Here is a 24,833-nt window from a genome sequence, read left to right as displayed (position 1 = left end):
ATCATTCAGTCATCAATAGCAAATTAACTGTATGGATTTCTACACTTTAAGCCAGTATTTCTTGCAGCATTACAATTAGTTTCGTTAATCATTGGAGTCCAAACAATGGCCTTCTGATAAACCTGGTCATCATGCCACCATGGTGACTCTACCAAGGCTTTCTTCATGCGACAAACTATATCAGTAGTCTCTCATTTCTAATCATTACTTGATTTAGTTAGACTAGATTTTACTCTCGTGTCCAGTACATTTATTTGAAGTCTTTGATCCCATCATGTCATGAATATTATAGCTAGTCTGTTTTCTGAAGATTGATTATTTTACACAGTAGAGAGTTTCCCAGCTATAGTGTCGCAACAAAACAAATACAGTGATACAGGAACAAAATTTTGCTAAAAATGAAGCAAAGCACCTGAGTACCTCGAAACACAAAGATCCCACCTATAAGAAGCTAAAAGGATTCAAATCTACGCAATCTTATGAAAGCCCATAAAGGCAGTCAGGAAGGCGAGGCATGAGGATGACTTGAAGAGGAGTAAGTTTTAGGTTTGTGAGTCCAAACCCTTCAGCCATGTCTACTCTTTCGTCTGTGGGAGTTGATATCTCAAATCCATGGAGCAAACTTGCTAATGTAAACTGCATAAACACAAGTGCAAAATTTATCCCAGGACATATCCTCTTGCCACTCCCAAATGGCATAAACTCGAAAGTTTTTCCTTTGACATCATAATCCCTGTGAGTTGTAAGAAACCTTTCAGGGTGAAATTCACAAGGATCCTGCCAGACGTCAGGATCTCTGTGTATTTTGTACAGATTGACGAATAGCTGGGTGCCAGCTGGGATGTGGTAGCCATTAACAGTACAGTCTTCAATTGATTCTCGAGGGACTGAAAGCGGGGCAGCAGGGTAGAGTCTCAGCGTCTCCTTGAGAACTGCCTGAAGATGTACCAGGTTCTTGAGATCTGATTCTTCTACCTGTCTTTCTTTTCCTACGACGGTGTCTAATTCCGCCTGAGTCTTCTTCAAAGCCTCTTTGTTGTTGAGTAGTAATGATAGCGCCCATGTAAGCGTTACTGCTGTAGTGTCTGTTGCCGCTAAAATCATTGCCTATCAAAAGTAATCTTGTTAAATTACATTCACACTATGATGATAATGTACAAAAAATGTAGTGAATACATACCATGGATACTGCTTTAATTATTGTATTTTTTTCAAATTCGAAAGCATTCTCATTTCCCGACTCAAAAATTCCCAGCAATACGGCCATAAAATCCTGTTTGTCTTCAGCTCCCTTTCTTTGATGCTCATCTAGCCACTGTTGAGCTACATAATCGATCTCTTTCGCAACATTCTTCATGCTTTTCTCAATCCCTTCAATATCAAACCATCTGAGAAATGGTAGTGCATCAGCAGGAACAAAAGCGGCTGCCAACTCGAAAAAATCCCTCAAGGCTTTAGAAATCTTATTATAATCCTCACCTTGATAAAACTCCTTGAGTGACTTGCCTGCTATTAATCTCACTATATTATTCAAGCTTAAATCATTAAACCAGCATTTCATTTCCACTGGTTTATTACTGTCAGAACAGACATCGTACAAACCTTTCATCGCTGACCTCAACTCAGACATCCTGACATCTTTGAACGTCTGTAACCTGTGATTTGACAGCAGCTCAACAGTCGAAATTTTGCGTATTTCCCGCCAGTATGGGCCATATTTGCTAAACCCAGGCATGGCAGAGTTATAAGTAAGTTGTTGAACAAAGATGGATTTATGTCGGCTCACAAAAACCCGGTCATTGGTCCCTAGACATTGTTTAACCATAGCAGGTGAGCTAACTACTAAGACTTGGTTAACACCGAGCCTGATCATGAAGAATGGACCGTATTTATCGGCCAGATTTCCTAAAGATATGTGAGGAAGTTTACCTAGAAGATTTAAGTGTCCTATAACAGGCCACCCACCAGATGGTTGAGGTGGTGATTTTTTGATAGAGTTTTGTGTTTTTGCATCGTAGCAGGCGGTAGAGAAACAAAAGAAAGGCAAATATCCCTGCAAATAGGCTATAATTCATTGAAGCTGATTTATTGATTTTATTTTGGAACTCTGATTTTTCTCTGACATTTTTTGTAAGATCTAATATGTAGCTAAATTGTACTGTAGTTCAAAGTTGTTGAATATTAGCAGCTGTACCTTTTTCGCGGCTTAGATCTGAAGCCATGTGCTACTGTATTAAACTATCAAGTTAAAACACATTTTTCATCTCAAGATTTGCAAATGAGAACGTGATTCAACTGCTCCTAATTGAATTTTTATTTTTAATAGGGCCTCACAAAGAAAGGTCATCTCTTGGACGCCCACCAACCACGCCGATCACAGTAATTATTAAAAATGACCGCTTTATAATATGCATTATACAACAGTCTCATTCTATAATTTGTGCACCAACTCACTCAGGTAATAAAATGAGAACTCAGTTTTCTGTACCGGACCGTCAGGGTGCAGCATACTAACTTAAGTTATACATCAATAGGATATCAGCAAGTCTTATATAGATACTCAGGAAGACGCGGTGTGAGGAGGACTTCAAGAGGAGTAGCCTTCAGGTTTGTCAGTCCAAACCCTTCAGTCATGTCTACACTTTTGTCCGCGGGAGTTGAGATCTCAAATCCATGGATCAAACTTGCTAATGTCAGCTGCATAAACTGAAGCGCAAATGATATTCCAGGACATATCCTCCTGCCACTACCAAATGGCATAAACTCGAAACTTTGCCCTCTCACATCATAATCCTTGTGAGTTGTAAGAAACCTTTCAGGACGAAATTCACATGGTTCCTCCCATGTGTTAGGATCTCGGTGTATCTTGTATAGATTGACAAAGAGCTGAGTCCCGGCTGGAATGTGGTAACCATCGACAGTGCAGTCTTCAATAGATTCTCGAGGGACTGAAAGTGGGGCAGCAGGGTAGAGTCTCAGCGTCTCCTTGACAACAGCTTGAAGATATACCAGGTTCTTGAGGTCTGATTCTTCAACTTGTCTTTGCTTACCTACAATGCTGTCAAGTTCAGCTTGTGTCTTCTTTAGAGCATCTTTGTTGTTGAGTAATAATGACAGCGCCCATGTTAGACTTACTGATGTTGTATCTGTTGCTGCTAAAATTATTGCCTATCAAAACTCAAGATTGATCATGTTAATTGGTAAACCCGACAAAGGCGAAAATGAAACCGAAATGATCATGTTGACTAGTTTGAAATTAATTAATTGGAAGTATAAATATCTAAACAAAGACAAAAATCAAGATAAAGAGTGGATACATACCATTGACATGGCTTTGATAACAACATCTGCATCAAAATCGAAAGCAGTCTCATGTCCTGACTGAAAAATTCCCATCAACACACCCACAAAATCGCGGTGTTCCTGAACTCCCTTTCTTTGATGCATCTCCAGCCAGTCTTGAGCTACACGATCAATCTCTTTCGCAACATTCTTCATTGTTTTCTCATACCCTCCAATATCAAACCATCTGAGAAATGGTAGTGCATCAGCAGGAACAAAAGCAGCTGCCAACTCGAAAAAATCCCTTAAGGCCTTAGAAATCTTATTATACTCGTCGCCTTGGTAAAACTCCTTCAATGACTTCCCCGCAATTAATCTCACTATATTATTCAAACTTATATCATTAAACCACAATTTCATTTCCACTGATTTCCTACCGTCACACCCATTTTCATACAAACACTTCATCGCAGACCGCAGCTCGGACATCCTGACATCCTTAAACGACTCTAACCTGTGATTCGAAAGCAGCTCCACAGTCATAATCTTACGCATTTCCCGCCAGTATGGACCATACCGGCTAAACCCAACCATAGCAGATTTATAAGCAAGGTGCTGAACAAAGACGGTCTGAGGCCGGTCTACAAAAACCCGGTCATTGGTTCCGAGACATTGTTTGGCCACTGCAGACGAGCTTACGACTAAAGCTTTGTTTACGCCGAGTTTGATGATGAAGATGGGTCCATATTTGTCAGCTAGATTTCCTAAGGATATATGAGGAAGTTTTCCAAGAAGATGTAGATGTCCTATAATAGGCCATGCACCTGATGGTTGTGGTGCTGTTTTTTTGGTACCAGTTTTGTTATTCCAGTTTAGGAAATAGTATAGAGATACAAGGAAAATGAGTAGCCCTGCGTATAGGCTATATTCATACTCCATTGATTTCATTGAAAGTGATCAAAGAGTACAGGTTTATGAGATAGGATATGGCTCTATATACGTCAACAAGTAATCAAGTTTTTAACAATAATAGAAAACTAGTATTGGTGCCCGGCTTCGCCCGGGCTACCGCTACTTAACATTAATTTTTTTTCATTAAATAAAATTATGTAAAGTTGCATAATCCATAATTTATCCTTAATATATTTTTCTATGACATATCCTAAAATTACATTGAAATAAATTTTGAGACGAATTAACTACTCCCGCCATTAATATTTTACACTTATTAATGAAACAATAGTAATAACATTTCACTACTTGCCCATAACCATTGTTACTTTCATTACTCCCGCCGTAATTATTGTTACTGCCACTACTGCCGTATTAATATTGATAATTTCACTACTTCAGTCGTAATTATTGTTACTTTCACTATTGTCGCATTAATATTGATTATTTCACTACTCCTGTTGTTTCTACAACTTTCATTAATCTCGCTGATAATATTGTTACTTTTACTATTCAAATGAGTGATTACTATTATATAACTATATTCAATGTTACTACAATTCTTTTCTTTATTGATGAAATTACTTTTACTACTTAGGCATGCAATTTTAAGAGGATTATATATTTATATAAATATATTTCATATATGCATTAAATCAAATCGAAAGAATTATGCAATATTATATAGGAAAAATTAACAGGAATAATCCAACCTATTGCTGGTCTTCCCATATTAATCCCAACTTCATTTTATCCTACAATAAACCTAACATTGACCCCACTCATATCATACTAAACTTGGTTGTTTTTTAACCTAGAGTTTCCGGTTAATGTTATTCTGGGCTCCCCTTTTTCATTCATCAAACACCCTTCTCTCTTCCAGCTTTCATTCTCCATTATTTACCTTCAATTTTCCCTCATTTCTTCCATCCTTTTCACTATCAATTTTTCATCTTCCTCATCCTTCAATTTTTTCCCTGAAATTTTCCATTACGAAGGCTAGATCTGCAGCTAAAAGTTTATCAAACTCATCAAATTTAATTGAAGTTTGTTTTAATTGTAATTATATTGTCGAAATTAATTTGGGTGTTTGAGTATAGTAGAGAAATAGTGTTGGATTTTTGTGTTGTTGAATGAGTTAGTGCGGTGAGGTAAATCGACACAACCGTAGGGAAGGTGGCAGTGTCCCATGGCTGGTGGGTTTGTGGACAGTCAACACAACAATGGTGAATGAATTAGGAGATGGACTGATGTGTGGATGTTGAGTAAAAGGGGAAGTGAGTAGTTTGCTTGATTTCTTCATTTCTGCTCGATTCGTACCATCTCAAGAAGGGAATTTTTGAGCTTCAGAGGTGTATTAATGGCGGAAATGTCGATTGATTCTTAACCTAGAAGATCTTGCACAATTTGGGTTATTTTTTTTTTCTTTTTGGGAATGTTCAATTTCTCTCATGATTTATTATTCCTTTTCGTGAGACTAATTTTGGTATTATGATGATGATGAACTGGGTTATTGTTGATTATATTATTGCTGATGAACAGATTGAAGATCTCTTGTATCTTGTTCTTCCATCCCCAATTTTTAGCGAAACTGATGCACTTTTGGTATATACCCAAGTTTTGGTATAAATGGAGATCATTAGTGGAGTGAAGTGATTTTGGGTAAAAAGTATAATAATTTAACAGGCTGAGAAGGTAGCCCTTCCAACGAGTTTAGTATGATATAAGTGGGGTTAATGTTAGGTTTATTGTGGGATAAATTGAAGTTGGGATTAATATGGGAAGACCACTAATAGGTTGGATTATTCCTGTTAATTTTTCCTATTATATATTATGGAATCTAACTTGAATTATTTATAACCTACTTATATTATATTTGTGTATGTTAAATAATTAACATTTCTATACATATAATAAACTATAAAGTTTAATAAAATTGCATAAATTTTAAATTTAATATATAATTTTATGATTATAATAATTAATATCATAAGTGTGCATGTATATACTAAATAATTATTTTATTTTAAAGAAATTGACCATCTTCTAGTCTTCTATAAATATTTAGGAAAATTACCAAGCATCTTCTTTCTTTTAGAAATTGTCCATCTTAATTAATTATTTTATTTTAAGAAAATTGATCATGTTAATTAATTATTTTATTTTAAAGAAATTGACCATGTTTTAGTTTCTTACAAATGTTTAGGAAAATTACCAAACTTCCATATAATTTAACTTTAACCCAAACTATATAATATTTGCATTGAGATCCCTTAATCGGGTCCATCACACGGTGCTAGTGTTTTAAAACTATATAGTATAATTAATTTGTATAACTTTCTTTAATTAAATTAAAGTCCCTTGGTTTCTGGAATTAATATATAGTATTGATATGGGGACCCATATGTTAAAACACAACAACCAATGAGAATTCTTTAAAAACACGGCTTTTATACTATATAGATTATTTTTTTCGTCTCATTTATTTGTTTGTCTAAAGTATCACAAATTCTTATTATATCCGTCTATAATGAAAGACGGGCCAAATACAATACCACTTTTTAAATAGGACAAACAACAAGTGAGCTGATAAAGGCGAAAAATATCACCTATTGTGTAAAGAATACCAGCCGACAGCATTCTGTTCAACATACAACAGCTTATCAACTCAAATTTGGGAGTTTGTTTAAAGACAAAAAAACAAAAAGTAAAAACAATAGGTCTTGGTATAGACGGGTGGGGCGAACAGACGGGTAAAGACCTCTAATAAAATGGGTAGGGGGACAAGGTTGGGCACCCCCCATGTGTTTCCCACTTTATGCCAAATGGGTATTTTGTGAGGAAAAATGGTATCCGTCTATACGTAAAGACGGATAGTGTCCGTCTATAATGAGAATTTGTGAAGTAAAAAAGTGTTCAAACTAGGTTGAGTTCTAGTTAAAAAATTAAGCGGATTCTACACCTTTGTTTTTTTAGCACTATTTATATATAAGAAGAATCTCCGATATAATTTCTAATATATAGCATAAAAGATAGTCATGTGCAATTTTGTTTAGTTATCGTCCCGAATACATTATGAATATCAAGTTTTTATAATTTTTATTAATATACTCCCTCCATTCTTTAATATATGACGTTTTAGAGATTGCACAAGTATTAAGATGAATTAATTGTACACTTTGAAAAGAGGCAAAATATGAAAAACAAATGCTGTATTTAGGCTCTGTTTGACACAACATTTCAGGTAGCTTGTTTGACCAAAGTAGCTTATTTGACCAAATTTTCAACTACCTGATTTTTTACAAGTGTTTGGCAAGTAGCTTATTTTGTCAAATAAGGTACCTGGAATGAAATGCTACCTCATATAGCATTTGAGAAATCAGGTAGCTGAAATGACTTATTTTCCATTTTTTACCTATTTATTCTATAATATTAAATAATTTCCATATCCTTATGCGTCATTTTACAAAACCAGCTACCTTTTCAGCTAATTTGCCAAACACATTTTTATATAATCAGTTACCTTATCAGCTTCTAATTTTCAGCTACCTTATCAGTTACCTTTTCAGGTTTCAGTTAGCTTTACAGTTTTCAGCTACCTTTTCAGGTAGTTTTGCCAAACAGAGCTTTATTGTTAGCTTACATATACACCAATAGAATAATAGCAGGAGAATTTTTAGTGCTGTAGAAAAATGCAAATGTGAGAGAAATGATGAGACAATGATCTTAAATTGCAGTAACTTTGATGGGAACTATGCATTAGATAAATATTAGGTATGAAGAAGCCTAAAATGTCATCTAAAATGTAAAAACCAACCTCTAAAACATCAAATAATTAAAAATGGAGGGAGTATAACCAAAGATATGAACAAAAAAACGTATATAGAGTCAATGTATAGAATTCAATGGAATGGAGAGAGTACGTTATTACTTTTATATAGACCCCTTCTACTCTTTTATGGATATTTTTCATAGTTTTTCAATTACATATCCTTTCTATAGAAACAAAATAAAAATTTCTCACCTACTTTCTTTTCTCTATTCCCTCTAACAAATTAATCAAAATATAAATAAATTTATCAATTATACACTTTATTCATACATTAAACAAGTAATTAATCTCATTTTCTCAACAATAAATCAAATTTTTGTACCAAAATTAACTAATTACAAATTCAATTAAGCTAAATTTTACAATTAGGATTTCACTCAAGAAGCTAAAAATCTCCCATGTCCTCCCAAATTCAACCTAAACTAACAAATTTTTAAAACTAAAATATAACAAATTTAAGATCAAAAAATTAATGTCAGACGCCGAATCGGTGGTAAGTTAACTAACTAATACTCCCTTTATTCCTCTATATTCTTCCCATTTACTTTTTGGGGATCAAAATTCATGAACTTTGACCATTAATTCCTGACAAAGTATAAAATGTTGTAATGTGGATTTCATATAATTACATTTGTTATTACTAGTTGTTGCACCGCGCCCTATCGGGCGCAGTACCCCAATTTGGCTAAATGGTTATGTGAAATATTTAGAGCACGTGAAAACATAGTACGTCTTACAACATCGCATATTTTAAAAGAGTGGCCCAAACACAACAAATGCCGTGACATAACACGCTTGCTTCAAATTAAGCAAACAACAGTAATAGAGATAGCACCTTACATCAGAATTTATTGTAAGCAATTTGTCAAAGACAAACTAACAATCTGAACAAACAACTCCAACATAGTCCAATAACAACCCACGCGCTTAGCAAATACTGGAGTTACAAACTAATGCCTTAACGATGACCGAGCCGCATATAGCTTACTTTTCCAGCTGCCCTCTCCAGACACTAACGATTTTGTCACTAAAAGCCTGCACAGAGTTATCGAAGTACCTCCATGACACTATCATACGGATTATTTTCGTCCACATGAGCAAGCCCTTCTTCACCTACAAGTCGCTCGGAGTTTCTTTTCCGGTTCTCTAGCATCCCCGACTTTGCACGTTAGTAGATATAGACCGCTACCAGAAGGGAAGAGATCATGTTTTGGCGAGAATTTCGCATCCGGTTGTAGGATTGTCATCTCCCCCATAGGTGCATACAGTAGTTTATACAATGAAATAGTGAATAACATGTCAAATAACCTACAAATGGCTGAAATATGACCTCATAACCAAAATATTTTATTCAATTATTCATTGGTCTAAAATTCTATATTCTTAATCCTTATATAAACACCAAGCACTAAACTGGTTGTCCTTTTTTTTAATCGTAAGCAGTCATTCAATGCAATTCTCGACTTGTTATGGACTAAATGGAAACAATTTTACCTAGTGTTGTTAACACAATGGTATGGTAGCGTTCATATGGCCCCTTAAGACAGTAAGATAGTGCACTTGTTTTAATAAGATAAAATCTAATGGACCTCCAAGGCTGTACCTCAACAATTAGATTGATATGTTTGGGACAAAGCAAGGGAATAAAAATCTTTCCAGGAAAAGAGTATAAATATAGCAATACCTCAAACAGTCAAATTGTGTTGGCTCAAAGAGTAGGTTAGCCTGCCAAGATGCCAATATTTCAGATCGCTATACATGAAAGAATTTACAATAGCTATTAGATGGATAATTAGTTAAAGTACTTCAATACACCGAGGAAACAAATATCCTAACTAATGAGATCAACATGATTAAGGTTACCTGAATGACAAACAATCTAGTTGCACTCTTCTCATATCACAAACAAACAACTCGCAAGGTGATGAGCTTATTGAGCTCAGATCATCAACACCGGCCTGCTTCACCTCCTCTTTTGCAGCAACCACAGTCATCGCCGAATCAGTGGTAGCCATCAGCGAAGCCATCTCAGAATTAATGCTGCAATTTTTTACACTTTGATCACTTCATCATTTGAGGATTTAGAAGTAAAAGTGGCTTCGGTTCGAGAATGCAAATAAGAAGCAGCATTGGCAGCGATCTGATAAGCAGCTGATGTTCTCACATTACTACTTTGATCATCACCTTTTGCTTCTGTTTCCATTAGTGAACCCTTCTGATTTCCGGATTTAGCGTTGGCTAACTGTTCTTCCTTTTTTGCCTCAGCCAGTTGCTCCCTCTTTTAGGTTGAAGAAGTTACATAATGAAGGCCGTGGCATTTCAAAAGATTTGCCGGCTACATAAGGAAAAAGAAGACTAAAAGTTTCTCATAAAAATCGAAAAATGAAAAATCTTGTACGGACAAAAACAACCATACACAATGTTTCAATGGCTGAGGGGTCAAATGTACTAAGCCTTATTCCACAATATTCCCAAGCCGAATAATACGAAGTCTCTGGTGTCATTGAAAATGAAAATAGAATATTGAACAGTTAATGATTAAGAGATATAACAGCCTGAAATGTAATAAGATATAATCAGGAAAAAATAGATTTGCAAATGTAGTGACCTGCCCATCTGGTGGCAGTTAATACGTAGAAAACTACAAATAACCAAGAAAACCGATTAATTGGACCACAGAAAAGTACAACATACTCATAATTTGCCTAGAATTAGCTTACCCCAAGCCTTTCCCAATCACTACAGATTTTTGGGTTAATTGGTTACCTAAAACACATAATTAATTGCCCGGTAATTCTTTCAAATGTAGGTTATCAATTTCTCATAGTTCACAACTTCCCATTTTGTAATTCATTAGATTTCTCAATTTATATGATTTGTAAGAGGTAATCAGACAATACTATTTCGGACAATACTATTTGACTGGCATCCGAAATTTGAGTTAGGAGTTTTCAATTACGTAGGAGGAACTGACAATGCATAAGAAAAAGTGAATCCTGTGATTTGGGCAACCAAACTGATGTATCACTTTCCTATATACTTTTATAGCTCCCTTTACACCATATTTTATACCGTTTCGTGCCTATTATATCATTTATATGCTTTATTTCAATGAATTGTCGATACTGCCGCTATTTTGTGTTTTGATGCAGAAATGACTCGTTATGAGTATGATCAAGCTAAGATTAGCATGGCGGAGACGGCATAGAAGAATACACGAAGTATGGCACGGGAAACGAGGAATCATGAAGACTAGAAGTGAAAGAAGAGGAGAAATAGCCTGTGAAGCAAGTTCCTCGATCGAGTCACTGCTGACTCGATCGAGCAGCTGTCCTCGATCGAGTCACCTCTGACTCGATCGAGGATCCTCTCAGGCGGGTTTATTTCCGGAATTTCCTAAAACGTTAATCTTTTGTTATAAATTAAAGACTCGTGTTTTATTGTTAGACTACGTTATATTTTGCTTGATATCTCTTTGGAAAACTCTCTTAGAACCCTAATCTTTCCTTTGTATGGTACTAATCTTTCCTCGTTAATTAATCATTATTGTTTTATGTTCTTCAATTATTCTTTCATGTTTTTAATCATGCTTTCATCTTTAATCATATCCATTGTTGTTTTTATAATTATGAGTAGCTAATCCCCTCATCTAGGATGAAGAGGATCTAGGTTAATTAAAAGGGAAAATCAATTAGTTGCTATTGATATCATTAAAGTTGTTGTTTGATTATTGTAATTCTTCTAGTTAATCAACTTGAGGCCTGAGTTATTAATTAGTGTAGCGAATCGATCCTATCGCCGACCGGGTTAGAATTGATATAGGCTGCGATAATCAAATAGAGAGTATCTAATTATAGCGACCGCATGTTAGAATCGATCTAAAGGGCATAATTGAGTCGACCGATCTTATGACCTTAAACAACTTGATAGATTTAGTAATTGATTGATAATCCCCGACTGATTGACCTAGTGAACCTAATTCCTAGACTTTTAATAATATTGTTAAAACCTTCGTTTAATTACTTGCAATTAGTTTGTTAGAATCAACTCAAAACAAAACCCCCCCGAAATCGGTTACTTCTAGACAGCTTAAATACTCTTAGACTTAGCTTTTACCGCCTCCCTGTGGATTCGATACCTGTCTTATCACTAGCTATTCTTGTTAGTCCTGAGATAGTTTTACTTTGATTTGGTAATACGACTTTAGCCACATCAAATTTGGCGCCGTTGCCGGGGAGGCAACAATTGTTTAGTCTTTTTGTGTTTATTTTGTCTTTTTGTCTCAGGGAACCCAGTTCCTTGAGACCGTTCTCACACTTTCTTGTTAGTTCCGTTTATGCCCAGGTCTAATAGGTCCGAGATTATTCCTTTTGATCCCGAACCGAGAAGACTTTTCGCTACTGACGGAAATTTAATCAAGAAGTGGGTCAAGTAGAAGACTTGAGTATACTTGACGTCGAAACGGCGAGCTCCACGAGTCACCCGGTCGGTCTTACGAAGAGGAGGAGGAAGAAATTTCTATTCCTGATATTCCTATTCCCGATATTCCGAAACTATCATCATGCCTACTCTAGCCGGTCATTCGAGCCAACCTTGGCTTCTATTCCACAAGGATTCAAGCGCCCACTACTACCAATGGAACATTCGAGATTCGGCCATCTTACATCAATTTGGTGGAACGAAACATGTTTGGAGGGACACTTTGAGGACCTTGCGACGCATATGGAAAAGTTTGTCACTTTCTCTTTGTTCTATTCCATTATCAGTAGGAGTGACACAAGATCAAGTTAAGCGGTGCTCTTTCCTTTCTCTCCGAAAGATGGAGTCTTTGAGTGGTTAAGAGATATGGATATGGATACTGAAGGAGTTACAGACTGGAATTCCTTGGCCCTTGCTTTCTACAAGAGGTACTTCCCACCTCAGAAGACTAATGCTTTGAGGAATCAAATTACTAGTTTCAAGCAAGGAGGTACTGAAGATTTGAATGAAGCTTGGACTCGTTTCAAGCGTTTAGTTCGATCAGTTCCCCATCATGGTTTCCCAAAGTGGTTCCTTTGCAACCAGTTTTATAACGGGTTGTTTGACGATCATCGTGCCCTTTTGGATTCATCTGCGAATGGGAGGTTTCAAGATAACACCAATGATGGTGACGCGTGGAAGTTGATTGATCAGATTGCTACCCATACCGCAAGGTATGGAAATCCTAGGGGAAGCACGCGTGGTACTGGAGTTGATAGTGCTTTGGCGGCACAGCTGAAGAATATTTCAGCCCAGATTGCTGAGATAAAGACTACCCAATCATTGGGTAGCAAAGAGAGAGTTCATGCTATGAGTCAGCAAGTAGAGGAGTCTTGTGCTAGATGCGGTTTGGATGGTCATGGTGCAGCTGATTGTATGAGTACATTGGAGCAGGTTAATGCCTTTCAGGCTTACGTACACCTTTCTCTAATTTCTACAATGAAAGAACGAAGGAGCATCCGTTCCTTCAATGGTCTAGCCAGAATGTGCAAAACCCGCAGCAGTCACAACCGCAAAAGAATCCTTATATCCCTCCTAACAATCGCGGTAATCAACAACAAGGGGGATATCAAAGGCAAAATCAAGGAGGCCAGCAGTTCAACAATCAATATCAGCAGCCTCCTCAGCAAACTCCTCAACAAATTCCTCAACAAGCTCCGAATAATGATATGGCAGAGTTGCGCAATCTTTTGCAACAAACCTTGTCGATGCAGCAGAAGTAGACGGCTCAAATTTCTGAGCTGATTGCCCATAACAAGATGTTAGATAATCAAGTGGCTCAGATGGCACTTCAAAACCCATCAAAACAGGCCGTAGATCTTCCTCCTCAAGGTAAGCAAGCTCATGAGCAAGCTAATGTTATTCAGCTAAGGAGCGGTACTTCTTATGTGAATCCCGACCTACAAAGCCTTGAGAGAGATGTGCCCATTATTGTTGATGAGGTCCCTTACATGCATCCCAAAGGATTGGGTAATTTGGAGCTTAGTGATGATGAGAAAGAGCCTGACGAAGTTGAAACACGAGCTGACGATAAAAGTAAAAAAGACGAAGCAGCTGAACCTGTAAAGGTTCCTCGATCGAGTCAGAGGCGACTCGATCGAGGATCCAGCCAGCTCGATCGAGTCACCCCTGAATCGATCGAGGATCCCAAATTGTCAGCAGGCGGTGTTTCAAAAGTTGTTTCTAAGGAGAAGCAAGCCGAGCCCATAACCATTGCACTACCTTTTCCTCACCGACAACAAAAATCCAAGCTGGATAAGCAGTTCGGTAAGTTTATGGAGGTCGTGAAGAATCTACAGGTAAGTGTCCCTTTTACTGAATTAATTACTCAAGTGCCGGCTTATGCAAAATTCATGAAGGAGATTTTGACAAGGAAGAGATCCTTTGACGCGGTGGAAACTATTGCTTACACTCAGAAGTGCAGTGCCATGTTGCCAATTAACTCACCACCGAAATTAAAGGATCCAGGAAGTTTTTCTATCCCTTGTCAAATTGGTCATCTTTCTATTAGTAAAGCTCTTTGTGATTTGGGAGCTAGTGTCAGTGTTATGCCGTATTCTATCTGTAAAAAGTTAAATATGGGTCCGTTGTGATTACTAATATGACACTTCGGATGGCCGATAGATCGTTAAACACCCACCGGGGTATTAGAGGATGTTCTCGTTCGAATAGGGAAGTTTTTCATCCCCGTTGATTTTGTTGTCATGGACATGGCTGAAGACAACCAAATCCCTATCATCTTATGCACGTTCTTACATATCTGCGGGGCGGTCATAGATGTTAGGCAAGGGAGATTGACCTTAGCTGTGGGGGATGATATGATTATTTTTAACTTAGAAAAAGCATTGAAAAACCCCATGATAGAAGAGACTTGTCATAGTATAGATGTTGATTTTACTATTGATGAGTGTCTTCCTATGTGTTTGGACAGGGATCCTCTGGAGATTGCCCTGGTTTCGATCCACCGATCGATCGACGGGTTCATGGAGTCCGAAGTTCATCGAATTGAGCAGCTTCTAACTGGAGAGGAATGCCCACATCAGAAGGTATACAATTTGGGTGTCACACCTAAGGTAACTGAGGTAAATAAAGAAACCTGAATTAAAACCTCTTCCCTCTCATCTCAAATATGAATTTCTTGATGACTGTGAAATGAACCCAGTGATCGTCAATGCTAGCCTAACTGAAGGTCAACTATCTGCTTTGTTGACTGTTTTGAGAACTCATAAAAAGGCAATTGGGTATAGCATTGATGATCTCAAAGGTATTAGTCCTGACTTCTATATGCATAGAATTCATTTGGAAGAGGGCCACAAACCCTCTGCGCAAGGTCAGAGACGATTAAATCCTCCAATGCAGGAGGTGGTAAGAAAAGAGGTACATAAATTGCTTGATGCTGGTATTATTTTCTCTATTTCTGATTCTAAATGGGTCAGTCCTGTCCAAGTTGTACCTAAGAAGGGAGGTACTACGGTAGTAAAGAATGATAAGAATGAATTAATTGCTACTAGACTTGTTACAGGGTGGAGGATGTGCATAGACTATAGGAAGTTGAACACGGCCACTAAAAAGGACCATTTCCCACTTCCTTACATTGACCAAATGTTAGAGAGATTAGCATGTCATAGTTATTTCTGTTACCTAGATGGCTACTCCGGTTTCTTTCAGATACCCATTCATCCTGAGGATCAGGAAAAGACCACTTTCACTTGTCCATATGGTGTATTTGCTTATAGGAGGATGCCCTTTGGTTTATGTAATGCTCCTGCTACCTTTCAGCGTTGTATGATGGCCATATTTTCTGATTACATAGAGTCTATCATGGAGGTCTTTATGGATGATTTCAGTGTATATGGTACTGATTTTGATATTTGTTTGAGAAACTTGACTAAAGTTTTGCGGTATTTGTGAGGAGAGCAACCTTGTTCTCAATCGGGAGAAGTGCCACTTCATGGTTACTGAAGGGGTGGTACTCGGTCATTTGGTGTCAGGTAAGGGCATTCAAGTGGATAGAGCTAAGGTTGAGGTAATTGAGCAACTCCCGTACCCGGTTAATGTTAAAAGTGTGCGTAGTTTTCTTGGTCATGCAGGGTTCTATCGCCGCTTTATTAAGGATTTTTCTAAAATTGCTCAACCTCTAACTCAGCTTCTTCATAAATATGCTCCATTTGTGTTTACTGACAAGTGTGTTCAAGCCTTTGACAGGATCAAACAAGCACTTATCTCAGCTCCTATTATCCGATCTCCGGATTGGAGCCTTCCTTTTGAGATTATGTGCGATGCCAGTGACTATGCAGTTGGAGCTGTTTTAGGGCAGCGAAAGGACAAGGTGTTACATGCCATTTACTATGCAAGCAAGACTCTCGACGATGCACAAATCAACTATGCTACTACAGAGAAGGAGCTTCTTGCAGTTGTCTATTCTTTAGACAAATTTAGAGTTTATCTTGTTGGTTCTAAAGTTATTGTTCACACTGACCATGCAGCTTTAAAATATCTTTTAACCAAACAAGAGGCTAAACCTAGACTTATTAGATGGATTTTATTGTTACAAGAATTTGATTTAGAAATCCGTGATAAGTCCGGTGTCTTTGAAAATGTTGTTGCGAGATCATTTGTCAGTTGCGATTTTCAGGAAGAGAGATTTTGCCCATTGATGACTCTTTTCCGGATGACCGGTGTTAGTAGAGAAATGCAAATACTCCATGGTTTGCGATTATGCCAATTATTTGGTAGTAGGTATGCTTCCTCCCGATCTTTCCTATCGCGAGAAGAAGAGGTTTTTGCATGACGTGAAGCGATATTTCTGGGACGACTCATATCTGTTCCGGGAGTGCGCAGACGGTATCTACAGACGATGTATTCCAGAGGGTGAGGTACGTGCCATCCTTTCTCATTGTCACTCTTCTTCTTATGGAGGTCATCATGGTCCTTCTAGGACATTTGCTAAGGTAATGCAATCGGGTTTTTATTGGCCTACTATCTTGAAGGATGCTACTACTTTTGTCCGTTCTTGTGATGCATGTCAAAGGACGGGCAATATCTCGCAAAGGCATGAGATGCCTCAAACTGGAATCTCCGAAGTAGAGATTTTTGACGTTTGGGGCATTGATTACCAAGGGCCGTTCCCTACATCTTTTGGGAACCAATACATATTAGTAGCTGTAGATTATGTTTCTAAATGGGTGGAGACAATTGCCACCCCCACTTGTGATGCTAAATCTGTTGTTAAGTTGTTTCAGAAGACTATCTTTCCACGGTTCGGAGTGCCTCGTGCAGTAATCAGTGATGGAGGCAAGCATTTCAATGAGCGTCACCTTAATTCTCTCTTGAAGAAATATGGCGTTACACACCGAAGAGGATTGGCTTATCATCCTCAAACCGGTGGAGGGTAGAGATTTCCAAGAGAGTGAAACAGATCTTGGAAAAGGTAGTAAGCAAGAATAGAAAGGATTGGAGTCGGAAGCTCGATGATACTTTGTGGGCCTACCGTACTGCATTCAAAACGCCGATTGGAACCTCACCATACCGACTTGTCTATGGCAAGTCCTGTCATTTACCTGTGGAGCTTGAGTATAGGGCTATGTGGGCCATTAAAGAGCTGAATATGGATCTCTCACCGGCGGGTGAGAAACGACTGATGCAGTTGAATGAGCTAGATGAATTTCGACTACATGCCTATGATAGTGCTTAAGTTTACAAGGAGCGAACGAAGAAGTGGCATGACAAGCATATCTTGCAAAGAGAATTTCATGTTGGTGAGAAAGTTCTCTTGTTTAACTCTCGTTTGCGCTTGTTTCCAGGTAAATTGAAGAGTATATGGTCTGGACCGTTCACTGTTACTGATGTGAACAAATTTGGGTCAGTTACACTGCATTCTGACACAGGAAAGACCTTCAAAGTGAATGGGCAACGCTTGAAGACATACTATGAAGGTGCTTTTGTGGGGATAATAGAGGCTCTTGACCTCTTCCCCATTGATTCTTCTTGCTGATGAAGAATTACGGTCGTGCGGGACCGCAAAAATCAGCGCTACCGAGAGGCAGCTCGGATTTTGTAAAGTATTAGTTTGTAATTAGGATTTTCAATTCAAGTTTTGTTTTTATTTTCATGTTCCTTGAACTTTGAAAGATGAGGAGAGGGCGCTTGATATGCTTTTAAGTGTCTTTTGCAGGAATTTTGACGGGATTTGAAGCTTTGAGTAACAAATGACGAGAAACGGAGCTGCAGCCTACTTCCTCGATCGAGCCAATGGCGACTCGATCGAGGAACCCATCAGCTTGATCGAGTCACCTGCGACTCGATCGAGGAACCTGTGAAGAATTTCAAAAAGTTTAAAACGAAAGTTGGGTAGTCCTGAAATTGGTTCCTCGATCGAGCCAGCTGCGACTCGATCGAGGATCCAAATTGGACCGGGTTCCGCGTTTGTCTTTCATTGGTTTTATTCTTTTATTACTCTAATTTCTTTCAATTCCCTTCTTCTTTGGTAACTACTTCCCTGCATTCTACCTCCTCTACTACTCATTCTCTCTATATTCATCATCAATCATCATCAAAACTCACTTAAAACTTGTGCTTACTTGCTTATTACTTGTTTGAATCATTCTCTTGTGCTTATTTTCTCAATTCCATTGTTTAAATTGCTCAGGTAAGCCACGATTTGGCCTCTATGTGTCTCGAAAATTCTGATTTTTCTTGCTTAATTATTGAGTTTATTGTATTAAATCTTCCATTGCTAGTATACAATTGCTATTTCCTTGCTTTCTAGCCCCTTAATTGTTGACATTCATGCCTAATTTGCTAATGTGGGAATTAGGGTTCTTCAAAATCCGGGTAGAAATTTTGCATTAAATTGGTTAGAATTGTATTCTATTGCTTGGAATCTTTCATATTTGATACATACTCATGTTCCCCTATGTTTTTGGATGCTTTCATTGTCATTTGGAGTCTTAAAAATTGATTTTTCGGACCCATTATTGCCAAAAACGGGACTGTTTTTATGCCATTGTTGAAGTTTAATTTTCTACTTGCTCTTATGTAGATAATGTCGACTTCTAGGCAAGGAAATAAGAGGACTAGAGAAAGGAGAGCCCCGGTTCAGCAACCCGAGGTGATTCCTGAAGAGATTGTGTCTTCGGAGGATGATTTGTCTCCTTTAGACGATTATCCATTTATCGAATTTCGTGACAAAGCACAGAAGGACAGGTTTGAGTATCTGTTAACTAAGTCTATGAGTGCCACTCGATGCGTTGATAGGAAAATTTTACGCACATTGAAGATCGATGATATTATGTTTGACATGTTTAATGAAATCGGGTTACAGGGTCTTTTCACGCTTCACGAGTTATCTTATCCTGCTTTAACTCTCGAATTTCTGAGCTCTTTCACTTATTTTCCCAGTGATCATCTAATCAAATTTCGTTTGCTTAATGTTGAACGGTCTTTAACCTTCGACCGTCTTTCTGAAATCCTGGGATTAGACAAGCATCTTGTGGGGACTTGTATGGTGTTGGTGGGTTGTCCGCCGTTCGCTATTTTCCATTATTCTTGGTTATATGGATGCGGACGTCAGTGCTATGGCTGTGTTAGATGTCCAACACGTTTGTCTTTGTATGTTTTTGAGGTATTTGAGCTATTTGTTGTATGGCCGGACCGATAAGAGCAAGACCTCCACTATTGAGGTCTTAATACTTGCTAGTTACTTAAATCCTTATAGGGAGGAGACATTCCAATTCTCTCCCCCGCTCTTGTCCTGCTCGGGCGTTTGATAAGATGATCGGGAGATACGGAACCTTGACTGTGGTGCTCTTGTCACCAAGATTGCTAGGGCCGTTTGTGATTTTGAGGGTGATGACCCATATGAGCCCATGGCTGACTTTGAGCCACTTGTTGATGATAACCACCTTCGTTATGATATTTCTTATCTTGATATTAAGAATGGGAAGGACCATTACTGGAGGGTCCGAGGTGAGTCATACATGCTTCTTCCTTGCGCCCGTTTGCCTGCTGTCGACCCCCTCGAGGAGAGTACGGCTGTGGAGCGACCCCCACCCGTTACTTATCTGATTCCTGAGGATCTTTTGGTTACTTTTCCTGGGTCTAGTACTACTACCACCACCGGCGGGCGCCGGAGACGTCGTGCACCCACTACCCATCTGCCAGGCTCCTTCCAGCCTGCTCCTCCTCCACCTCCTTCAGCCTATCCCACTTCAGGCTATGCTCCAAGTTACCATTTTGATCCCGTTATTGAACGGGAAGTGAGGATGCATACGGGCATCAACACTGCTTTGACAGAGAGGAGGATGTGGGAACAGATGGAGGCTATGTCTTTAGCTTCCGGGGGGCAGTATCGCGGTGTGTCACCTTCTTATTACACTACTCCTGGTGACGACAGCCGTGTGTTCCATCTTTACGGAGTGACTCCCACTGAGTTTGGACAGTTTAGCACCGACTTCGGTGCATTAGGCCGTCCTTTTACACTCCAGTCCGCCCCCCTCAACCTACCTCTGTTTTTGGGGAGGACACCGGTATCCCTTGCTCCCAGAGAGGCCCGTTTGGCCAGTTTGGTGCTTCTACTTCCACTGCTGCTGCTACTGGAGGCACTCGTGGTCGAGGCCGTGTTCGGAGAGCCACTCGTGGTAGAGGCCGTGGCCGCAGTGCCGTTCCTGATCCTGAGCTTATGTCCTTGTATGCTGAGATTGATGGTTTTGATGATACTGCTGATGACGCCCAGTAGTGACAGCTGGTCACTACATCCCTCTTTTTCCAGCTGGTTTGGGGGAGGCTACTGCATTACAGCTGGTATTATCTTTCTTTTTGTTTATATTGCATTTCCTTTTTACCCTCTTCCCTTTGTTAGTTGTGTCCCATAGGTTGCTGGATTTCTGTGTGACTGCTATGCTGTAGGCGTCACAATGAGGACACTGTGATATTTAGGTTTGGGGGAGTGTGTTTATTTCTGTTGTGTGCTTTTACTTATTGTTGTGTGAAGAAAATCAAAAATTCAAAAAAATTGAAAAAATTATAAAATACAAAAACATGTCTTTTATTTACTTTTGTTTATTTTGTGTCGAGTCTTGGTGAATTGTATAGCAATGATGATAACTTGCTTTGTCTTTGCATTTGAGTCTCATATAGTTGTTCATGTACATTGTTTTGACCTGTTAGCTATGATAAACAAAGCTCTTTACTCAAGTCTTGACCGTCACAATATGCCTTATGCCGAGTAGACTTGACTTTATTTTGTTGGTAAACCACTTAAATTTCTGAGGTCTTTAGAGCTTCCTAGGCCGGGAACATTAATAAACCGGTCTCATTGTTATTTAGGCTGATGAGTGTGGTCTCCTTGTGGTATATGTAATATCAAACTGCATAAGTGTGACATTAGTTTCTTAGCTTTTGCGCGTTCATTTGATTAAGTACATGTGGATAGGCGATTCTTATTGTTCAAATAAGCCTTACATTACCCAGTTTTGTTAGCCCGTTTGAACCATGTAGCCATTTTATATCCTATTTCTTAGCTACATTCCAGAATTTGCCTACCTTTTTCGGGACAGTCGCAATTGCTTGAGTCCTTATTGTTATAGCTACTTTGGTTGGGTTGGGACTTTTATTGTCATGTGGGTGGTAGCTATCTTTTTGTAGCAATTGTGTGACCTCTTATGTTGAAAAAAGAGAAGTATTATGAAGCAACTAGAGATGAAAAAGAAAAAAAAAGAGATGAAAAAGAAAGTCTCGGGGAAAAAAAAAAGAGAGAAAAAAAAGAGATGAAAAAAAAAAAGTTTCGAAAAAAGAAGGATTCAAAAGAGAAAAGAAAAAAAAATGTTTGCTTCATTCAGTTTTGTTAGGAGGTCGTGTGTGGTAATTTCTGGAGTCTAATGCACATTTGGAGAGCTTCTTCATTTCTCTCATATGTTGTCAAAGTTGAGATTATTTCTCCAGTTGGATGATTGTTTTATTATTTATTAGATTTGGCTATTGGTCTAGCGCTGAGACTACCGTCTGAGCCTCACATTACCTATACGTGCTTTTGCACAAGCCACTTCTATACCCATGCCACTTTACCACCATTCTGTCGTTGATACATGTACTTGGTCCGTTTCGTGAATGCGTATTAGTTGGAGAATTTTTTATCACATTAGATTGCATGCATATCTCATAAGTTGAGTGAGAGTCTTATTTCTTTCTATCTTACATATATATCACCAATTATGAGTGCATGAGTGAAACCGCGAGAATCCAACAGAATTGTCTTGCAAGGTTGAAAAGTATTCGGCTGAGTCTCGGTATCATGTCACATCTTGAGTAAGAGCTGCGTGAGTCTATTACCCGTGCTTTTGAATTTGTTTTATTAGCACAACTTCGGTCATTACTTTGTTATAGATATGGATAGCTGAGACTTGTATGTGCCTAGACATTTGCTCTGAGTTATTCATTCACCATATGTTTCTTGTCCTTTGTTTTGGCCTGATTGTTTTGCTTGAGGACAAGCAAAGGTTTGGTTTGGGGGAGTTTGATGTATCACTTTCCTATATACTTTTATAGCTCCCTTTACACCATATTTTATACCGTTTCGTGCCTATTATATCATTTATATGCTTTATTTCAATGAATTGTCGATACTGCCGCTATTTTGTGTTTTGATGCAGAAATGACTCGTTATGAGTATGATCAAGCTAAGATTAGCATGGCGGAGACGGCATAGAAGAATACACGAAGTATGGCACGGGAAACGAGGAATCATGAAGACTAGAAGTGAAAGAAGAGGAGAAATAGCCTGTGAAGCAAGTTCCTCGATCGAGTCACTGCTGACTCGATCGAGCAACTGTCCTCGATCGAGTCACCTCTGACTCGATCGAGGATCCTCTCTGGCGGGTTTATTTCCGGAATTTCCTAAAACGTTAATCTTTTGTTATAAATTAAAGACTCGTGTTTTATTGTTAGACTACGTTATATTTTGCTTGATACTCTTTGGAAAACTCTCTTAGAACCCTAATCTTTCCTTTGTATGGTACTAATCTTTCCTCGTTAATTAATCATTATTGTTTTATGTTCTTCAATTATTCTTTCATGTTTTTAATCATGCTTTCATCTTTAATCATATCCATTGTTGTTTTTATAATTATGAGTAGCTAATCCCCTCATCTAGGATGAAGGGGATCTAGGTTAATTAAAAGGGAAAATCAATTAGTTGCTATTGATATCATTAAAGTTGTTGTTTGATTATTGTAATTCTTCTAGTTAATCAACTTGAGGCCTGAGTTATTAATTAGTGTAGCGAATCGATCCTATCGCCGACCGGGTTAGAATTGATATAGGCCGCGATAATCAAATAGAGAGTATCTAATTATAGCGACCGCATGTTAGAATCGATCTAAAGGGCATAATGGAGTCGACCGATCTTATGACCTTAAACAACTTGATAGATTTAGTAATTGATTGATAATCCCCGACTGATTGACCTAGTGAACCTAATTCCTAGACTTTTAATAATATTGTTAAACCTTCGTTTAATTACTTGCAATTAGTTTGTTAGAATCAACTCAAAACAAAACCCCCCGAAATCGGTTACTTCTAGACAGCTTAAATACTCTTAGACTTAGTTTTTACCGCCTCCCTGTGGATTCAATACCTGTCTTATCACTAGCTATTCTTGTTAGTCCTGAGATAGTTTTACTTTGATTTGGTAATACGACTTTAGCCACATCACAAACAATCCATTTTTCCAATTCATGTGAACTTTCATCAACCTTTATAGTGGCAACCAAACGATACCAAGTAAAGGATAATAGAAAGACTTCAACTACTTCCTCCTAGTCTCTATTTTCTTCCCTTTGTTTGTGGGCACGAATATTAAGGCGAGGAATAAAATAAGAGTAAAAAAGTTGGGTGGGGTTTGGTGATATGAGAGAAGTATGAATAATTAGGAATTAAATAAGAAATTGTGGGGCCAAAATATAAAGGAAATTAATAAAATATGGGTAAAAGAGTTGGGTGTGGTTTGATGATTGGAGAGAGAGAGATGAATAAAATAAGAGTAAAAGTTTTTAAAATAAGAAAGAGGAAGAAAACCTGAATAATCCGTTTAAGGAAATAGGGAAGAAAATAGTGAATAGGAGGGAGTATCATATTTTTCAAATTACTTTATTTCACTATTTCAAAGCCGAATAATAGTGAATTTTTGACTCCGTTAGAGATGCTGCACGGTAAAAGGGTCATATACCTTATATTTTTATGGACCTTGGATAATCTGAATTCGAACTCTACAGTACTGAATGATGTTCACCACTGAAGTAAATTGCAGATCGAACAAACTGCCTAAGTGCCTGTAACATTCAGTGTAGAATAATGATTTCTTTTTTTTGCAAGAAATGAGAGCTTTAATTAAGAGAAAGGAGCCAATCTTACAAAGAAAACACCCAAAGATGAGTATCCAATTATCAAGCTACTCTAAGCCTCTAAACAATGAATAATGATTTCCATAGATTAGAACATCCAAAATAAGAAATCCAAAATAAGAAATCCAACATAGTTGTGTTGGTTTACCAGGATAGACCTATAAGATAGTACACAGGTTCATTGATCCATCAGCTCTCAAGCCTACTCTTTCTCCTTTTTGAGACCTAACAAGATTCAACAACCCTCGTAAAACCAAAATAAATTACAAATTGTTGGTCTATCAGCTTTATAATAAACATTCATTGTCGGGTCATATAAAGTTATGCTTACTCAATAGATAAAAAATGCCTAC

At 38.0% G+C, this 24,833-nt stretch overlaps 1 protein-coding gene and 1 pseudogene across 1 annotated transcript; both read right to left on the bottom strand.

The window, feature by feature from the left end:
- Nucleotides 1–277: 277 nt before the first annotated feature.
- On the bottom strand, nucleotides 278–2,188 carry LOC141608923 (cytochrome P450 CYP82D47-like; annotated as a pseudogene).
- Nucleotides 2,189–2,386: 198 nt separating this feature from the next.
- On the bottom strand, nucleotides 2,387–4,276 carry LOC141608922 (cytochrome P450 CYP82D47-like). Its single transcript, XM_074428242.1, has 2 exons — nucleotides 3,322–4,276; nucleotides 2,387–3,168 (listed from the first exon to the last, which is right to left on the bottom strand). Exons 1-2 carry the CDS (start codon nucleotides 4,228–4,230, stop codon nucleotides 2,539–2,541), a joined length of 1,539 nt encoding a protein of 512 aa, XP_074284343.1. The 5' UTR covers nucleotides 4,231–4,276; the 3' UTR covers nucleotides 2,387–2,538.
- Nucleotides 4,277–24,833: the final 20,557 nt, after the last annotated feature.

The sequence above is a fragment of the Silene latifolia genome, chromosome 10 (assembly GCF_048544455.1).
Source record: "Silene latifolia isolate original U9 population chromosome 10, ASM4854445v1, whole genome shotgun sequence".
In the NCBI taxonomy this organism is placed as follows: Eukaryota; Viridiplantae; Streptophyta; class Magnoliopsida; order Caryophyllales; family Caryophyllaceae; genus Silene; species Silene latifolia.
This window is presented reverse-complemented; position numbering and strand designations above follow the sequence as displayed.